Genomic DNA, 7,404 nt, shown 5'->3' on the forward strand with positions numbered 1-7,404 from the left:
CTCGTTATTATTACGTTGTCTAGTTTACATGTAATTGATGCCTAGATTGTATGCTTGCTTCCGCTGTGCATGTTCTATCAATTGGTATCAGACGCCGTCTTACATCTAACTAGATAATGTAATACAGCATGCATAAAGTAATATTAAAACGTGTTACTCATTGATACATGTTTCGGATAATTATTCTATGTTAAAAACGTGAATGTTTTGTATAATATTCTGTAATCTTGGATTAAAATACAGAATTTTTGGAATATATACTCTTTTATGAAGTCTGAGCTCTGCCTGTATTTTTCGTATCTCTCGTTTGGTATTGAAATGAACTAAGGAAAGCCAACACTTTGAAAATCAGCCTAAAAATTTGAAGGGAAAAGTGAACAAAGTGGAATGTGTTCATTACCTGTACAACCAGAAGCCCATTTTCTGCCAGTGCAGATTCACAGCAAGAAAAGAATTCCCCTATGAAATCATGACCAACATGTTCTAACATCCCACTGAAAATGATCATTAGTACAATTTTAACACTTGCTCGACATGTAATGAGTACAACAACAACAACAAACCCACTGAGTTCCCACAAGTGGGGTCTGAGGAGAGTAATGTGTACGTAGACCTTACCCCTACCCTAGAAGGGCAGATGGGCTGTTTCTGATAGACCCTCGAATAGAGAGTAGATGAAAAGAAGCATAGGCTCGACATGTAATGAGTGATACAATATATCCAGACGAGACAGATAAAACCTCACCATGATATAATCCTGTCATATTTGTAGTTATTTGGCATTTGGCGATAGTCACATAGGAGAAATGTTATTTGATCCTGTAAAAAAGTTACATTGAATTGAATATTGTAGATAACCCTAGCTTTACAATAGACATTGTTAGTACTACACCTGAAGGCCTGCTTGTTGAACTATTGATTGTGCATACTTTAGTTGCTGCTCGGAGAGAGTTACACCAGTATATTTACATCCTGTTTGCTTGACAACTTCCACAGCCAAACTTCCCCAACCAAATCCAATCTCTAAAATGTGATGTTCCTTGCTAATTTTAGCCTAAATAAAATAGAAGCAGAATCAAATTAGGACTGAAATTTATGTCGAGAGGGGTGTGATTTTTACTTACTTGATGACTTACCTTTTTAATGAGAAGAGAAATCTTTCTAAGTTGTGCAACTTTCAGATCTTCATTCTCACTCTATAAAAAGTAAGAAAGAAAACTAAATCACCATGGATTGAGATTATACAACAACAACGAACCCAGTGCGGTCCCGCAGATGGGGTCTAGGGAGGGTAGTGTGTACGGAGATCTTACCCCTACCTTGTGAAGGTAAAGAGGCTGTTTTCGATAGACCCTCGGCTCAAAAAAAGCATGTAAAGAGAAGCAGTAACGAAATAGGGGATGAGATTATAAAGAACAGGAATGTAGTTTAACATTATGGGGAATGACAAGCATTTAAAAATTTGAGAGCTAACCTTGAATATTGCACATGAGTATGTCATTGTCTCATCCAGAAAGAGTGAGAAGAGTTCATTACTCTGAACAAAAAATTAACAACACAATGCTCATCAATCTAGCAGCCTATTTTAAACAAGAAAATTACATGAAAACAGAAGGAAGAGATTAATCTATACAAGAAAAAATATACACAGGATTAAGTAACTTCTATTTCAATCTGGGGCGAGAGTGCCGAGAGCGGGTTCGGCGAAACCCAGTAGCATTGGTTCGAACCCTGTATTTGTAAAATTCATTTAATATGCATAAATTATTAATTTAGAACCCAGTAACTTAAGGCGATTAAAATCCCGAACCCATAAGCTTGAAATTCTGGCTCTGCCTCTGAATTTTCAATAGTGATCCTTGACATCTGTTACATACTTTGAGTGATATAAGATGCAAGTTATCTAATTACCAGGTCATAATGACGAGAGATATTCCGTCGAGCCTTTGTCAGGGTGTTTTGATTTGAAACATGTTGAATGAAATATTTTGCAGATGATAATGCTGCTGTAGAAAGCAGTGGTGTCCACCAGCCACTGGAGAACAAAGTAATGAATTTTTTTAACATATGAACATAAGTTGCAATTTCCTGATTTCAATTTCAATAAACTACTTACCTTTTCTTACTAGACCTTGTGACTGATGCTTTCAAATCTCTGTTGGCAACAAATATCTGAAAAAGAATTTCAGGAAGTTAAGTACAAACCAATAGCTATTTACAAAGATGTTGAGTCATTTTCTTACCATGAAAAGATTAAGAAGACCTTCATTCTTGTCAACAAAAGAGAAATCCCCATGAATAAAAGCATCAGCAAGGCCTAAGTCACCTTGAGTTGCAACCTGCAATAGACTATCTATATCACATAATTGGTCTAAATTGGGAAACTTTTAATTTTTCTTTTTGGCTTTATCGCTCAATTACTTGTAAGGGGGCAGGAAGGGGAGCCTTGGCGTAATGCTGCCATGTGACCAGGAGGTCACGGGTACGAGCCGTGGAAACAACCTTTTGCAGAAATGCAGGGTAAGGCTGTGTACAATAAACCCTTGTGGTCCTCATCTTCCCCGGACACCGTGCATAGCGGGAGCTTAGTGCATCGGGCTGCCCTACTTGTAGGGGGCAAAAGAAAATTTCAAGTTACCTTCCAGTAAAACTGTGTACTATGAACTCTAAGAGAAACTTTGAGAGAGCATTTCCTGTCTGTTCCTTGGAAGGTGAAAATTGTACCTCCATCTTCCAACAAGCTGTGCATCGAAAAATATAAAGTTACTATCCAATATCTTTAAATATTAGAAAAAAGAAACTCAAATATGCGCGAGTAATATTCTAACATTTCCAGCATGAATAATTCAGAATATTCTGAGGCTATGTATTATTGAAGGAATAATACAAAACAAAAAGTACAATAAATCGCGATTCACACATGATTTTTTTTTTTTTGCGCAACATGCTTTTTGACTTGTATATGAGCTTTAAGTAAATCGATTTGAATAAAAGAAGTGCATTTTCTCAATAAAATAGTCGTTCTGCATCTTGCTACAATGCTACCATTCAAATAGCAAAGATCACAAATGTGATAAAACAAGAAATAGGATAGAGGGAAATAAACAAGTTGTTAGATATGTATCTTCCACTATTCTATTTTGGGACTAAAGCAATACAAGGTGAAACTATTATCACTCACATTATGCATCCTGTTTCAATGAAACTTTTGAGAAATCTAGTAACGATGAGGCGTGCTCCTGTTTCAGGCCAGGTTGGTACCATGTGCTTGGCGTTGTGCAGAATACTACAATTCCTTCTAAGAACACCATCTGCAGCAGCCACACCTGCCTGAGGAGGAGAAAACGTAGATAATCATCGACATGACATCAAAGGGACAACAAAAGCTAGAAAAGACTCCAAATTGCTGTCAGAGTAAGGTAATAGTTCAAGTTAAAATCTGCTGAACTTGTTATTAGCAGAGTTAGTACTACCTTTAGTCCATCCTCATGGAAGCCATAGCCTGAAAGTATCGCAATAAATATACATCAATAAGCAGTGAAACTCAAAGCGGAAAATAAAGTCTGCAGTAAAGGGAAGGAAAGACTAAAGTCGGAACAACTCAAGCTACAAGCGTTAGCAGTAGTTTTTCTTTAACCTTATGTGGAAAAAAAAAAGCAGTGCGTAAACCAAGGCACTAGGTTCTTCTGCTCGCTCTCTGGCATCAAGTTGAAATGGAAAGAAAAACAAAAAGTGAATGATCTCTCTTTGCAAAGACAGCTTGGCTGCTGGTTTAGTCCCCTCAATACCAATGACTTAAGGCTATTTCACCTAAATAGTATCGGATTCATTTTATACGTGAAGATTCAGGAGAGAACTATAAAAACTCTGGAGTCTGCCTTGGGCCAAGCCCGCGCAGTTTTCTCCAAAAGGTCTCACACCATTAAGAGTATCCCTACAACTTATATGTCACTTTCTTTTCTTTTCAGCTACCAATGTGGGACTTTGTTCGCACACTCAATACTAGGCAAGAAAGAAGGTTACAAAGGAATTTCCATCTTGAAGCAACTCTCAGTACTCTGCATAAAAGGAGATTCATACCTTGATATGCTCCACAAAACCATATTCCTCTCTTTCCTTGTATTTGGTCTAGCTCACATGAAGCTTTTGATGCAGCAACTGAGGGGATTGGGTGGCTTGTTGTCCACTTAAGCAACGTATTCTCTGGTGTGTGAGGAGGATTGATGGTTACGAGATAAGGCAACTTTGAGTCACCAAGATTCTGTAAATTTAGACAGCTCATAAAACAAGAGGATAGTTACAAGAGAAAAGACTCCCGACTGAAGAACATTATCTACTACTTTCTACACACCTGGATTATATTTAGCCAATATGTCATGCATCCTCTAGTATTCATGATTCCAAGAAAGTTCAAAGCACTCCATGTTGCCGGGTCACGAGGCAGGTATGTTTTGTCACGGTGAAGGAAAATATCACTGTCGTAGAGGAAGAAAACACGATTTTTGCAACATCATAAATCTTATTAAGACTATGGTCCAATCGAATTGGTCTCCAGTACGATTTTCATATTAGCTCAGAAATGTAGCAGGTTGTAGCTGTTACATTGACTACAACCAGCCACCATTAAAACATGAATTTTAAATTAACTTCACTAAAGCACAAAATAGAGCTCCTCTGGTAACAGAAAATACAAATAGGAACATGGCTATACATTTATTACCTTTACTTAGAGGAGCTCTATACTGTGAAGTAGCCGAAGGTACCTATAGATATACTGGAAAGCACCCAGAATTCTTGTTTCATCATATGTTGCCTCTTTGCCTAACATTTTCAGAGTATCTGGAGCATGTCCAGCCATTACGCATCCATCATATACTTCTTTGGCACCATCATTGCAAGCTATGGTACAACCTGCACGGACTCTTTCTTTTACAGTTAGAATCATGAGTAGTTCGTAGCTATGTGATGGTAACACAATGCAGCTATTTGAAGTTTTTCCTTGGATAAGCACCAAATTAGCTCTGTCTACACCACTATCACTTGAAACGATATCATAAAATGAATATAAACTAAAAAAACACATGTTCTTATACAAATCAACAAGCTAGAGGCCAAGATAATTTAGTCAACACCATGGTTTTTGATCTTCAGTGAGATCCACTAACGTCTTTCGAATCTGCTCACTTGCCTAAGCCTTGGCGGAAGAGTAACCTGCTACCAGTGGCTGTGCTGATGGGAGGTAACAGTCGCCCGATGAAATAGTTAAGGTGTGTACAAGCTAGCCTAGACACTATTGTTACACTAATGGATATCAATGAAAACCCTATCTTCCTCATTTCTGGTTTTGCATTTACAAAGGACCATTTTTAAAAACATAAAGTGATGGTGTTTTTCCAATTAATTAAATTGCCCTCAGGTAATAGCCAATCCATTTTCCCAACAGATATATGCATATCTACTATTAAGATAAAAGAAACAGCACAACGAACTCTTGCGAGAAGCCATAAATAAAATCAAGCTAGACCTTCTTCATTTGTCGATACAGAATTTACTTCACAACCAGTTCTTACTTGGCAGCCTCTCTTCTCCAGATCCTCCTTAACCTGAATCCAGTGGCCCCGTGAAATCATTCTCAAGGATGATATATGCTTAATATAACAAATCATGCAAGAAAGTGAATATTGGTAATTGCCTGAAGTTTTCCTCAGAAAAATAGTAAAAACTTTGAGGTATCAATGAATTAAGAAAATCACCTTGTTTACATATGCATATGATTTCCATCTTACAGTGAGCAATTGAGGGAGACCAAAGAGCTGTAAAGAAAGAAACAAAATCACCCTTAAGCACAAAGACAATAAAATGATAACCTACACACAAAGTACGCTAATTGAACAGTAGATAAGAGAAACGAAACCTGCAGAAGATGGTGGTCGCGGAAGTATGAAAGAATGGAATAAGCAGAAAAGTGTTATCCGCTACTGTGTTAAAACACAAAATCAGAAAACTGTTAGAAGAATAAAAGAAACTGAAAAACAGTAAAGAATAAAAAATATTCCGAGTCCACAATTTGATTGTGCGTCCTTAAGGAATTTTAACCACTCACAAGTTGCCAAGGTAATGGATTAAATCCTCCCAGAATGAAACGGAATAAACCTTCCTGCAACAGTGGCAATACAAACTGCAGGATATCAACGAACTCAAAGAACGGAGCAAAATCACACTTACGAATTTGAGAGAGAGAGACTGCGAATTAGAATGCAGTATTTTCAGAAAGAAGGAAGTTCTGTAATGTTTTTGGTCTGTTAAAAACGAAGCCATGCCTCAGAATTTATAGGCAATTATTGGAAGAGGTGTGATGTTTGTTCCGGAAAAGGTGTCTGTTCAGAAGTTTAGGCGTCCTGCCGCGGTCCTACTGCGGTTACGCCAGGACCGCGGCCAAACTAGCCTTCTGAATCTGCAGCAGTGTTCTGGCACGGTCCTACCGCGGTTACGCCAGGACCGCGGCCAGACTATCCTTCTGAATCTTCAGCAGTGATCTGGCATTTAATTAATTATTAAATAATTAATTAAATAAATTTTGTCCAAAAATAATCTTATCGATATATCATTTTCCAAATCCAAATCCAATCAAATCCAAGCCGAAGCCGAGCCGAGCGACGACGGCGTGAGGGTTCATTCTCTTCAACTCCTTTTAAGAGCTTTAAGAAGTGATTATATATATAAGCACACAAATGTAGTTGTCCCTCACCAATGAGCGACAAAGTGCAAGTCAAAAGCTCACTTTATTCAAATTTTCATTTCCCTCCATTTAATTTTCCACCATTTCCAATTCACACTCTTAGACTTTAAAGCCCAATGCTTAAAGTCTTTGAAGCCCAATGCCTTTAAAGTCCAACAATCCCCCACATGAATGGGAATGGCTGTAACAAGAATGATCATAGATGAAAGCTGTGTGATTTGCAAGTAAGGATTAATCGCATCTGGATAAGTAGGTTTCCCTTTGAACTTTCCGTAGTGAACATATGTCGGATATACTCGGTCAATCGATAGATTTGATATCTTTGAACCGTCAAACTTTAGTGTATACCTAGACTAAGGCTGTATGTGGGCCCGGGCCCGGGCATAAATGGGCTAAACGGGCCGGGCTAAACGGGCATGGGCTTAGCGGTCCCGGGCTCTGGCGGTCCCGGGCTTCGCGGTCCCGGGCTTCGTGGGCTCAACGGGTAGGACCAGCCCATGACGGGCCTAAGCCCATATGGTCCTGGGCTAAATGGGCCGGGCTCGTGGGCTTAGCGGGCCTAACGGGCTTTTTTTATTTCCGGGCTTTTTTTTTAATTTTTTTTATTTAGGGCAATTTCTTGTAAACCATATGTGTATGTATATATATAAATTGCTCTTATGCAT

General features: G+C 38.4%; 1 protein-coding gene across 1 annotated transcript; it reads right to left on the bottom strand.

The window, feature by feature from the left end:
* Nucleotides 1-250: 250 nt before the first annotated feature.
* LOC109245050 lies at nucleotides 251-5,965 on the bottom strand (the record flags this gene model as incomplete). The annotated part of the gene is made up of 17 exons (XM_019412234.1): nucleotides 251-494; nucleotides 746-819; nucleotides 893-1,054; nucleotides 1,137-1,196; nucleotides 1,475-1,537; nucleotides 1,912-2,035; nucleotides 2,117-2,172; nucleotides 2,244-2,339; nucleotides 2,639-2,741; nucleotides 3,182-3,330; nucleotides 3,474-3,502; nucleotides 4,081-4,261; nucleotides 4,352-4,475; nucleotides 4,764-4,911; nucleotides 5,525-5,603; nucleotides 5,754-5,813; nucleotides 5,915-5,965. Coding segments are annotated over 17 exons (1,788 nt in total), but the record flags the coding sequence as incomplete, so codon positions are not given.
* Between the last annotated feature and the right edge of the window lie 1,439 nt (nucleotides 5,966-7,404).

The sequence above is a fragment of the Nicotiana attenuata genome, unplaced genomic scaffold, assembly GCF_001879085.1.
Source record: "Nicotiana attenuata strain UT unplaced genomic scaffold, NIATTr2, whole genome shotgun sequence".
In the NCBI taxonomy this organism is placed as follows: domain Eukaryota; kingdom Viridiplantae; phylum Streptophyta; class Magnoliopsida; order Solanales; family Solanaceae; genus Nicotiana; species Nicotiana attenuata.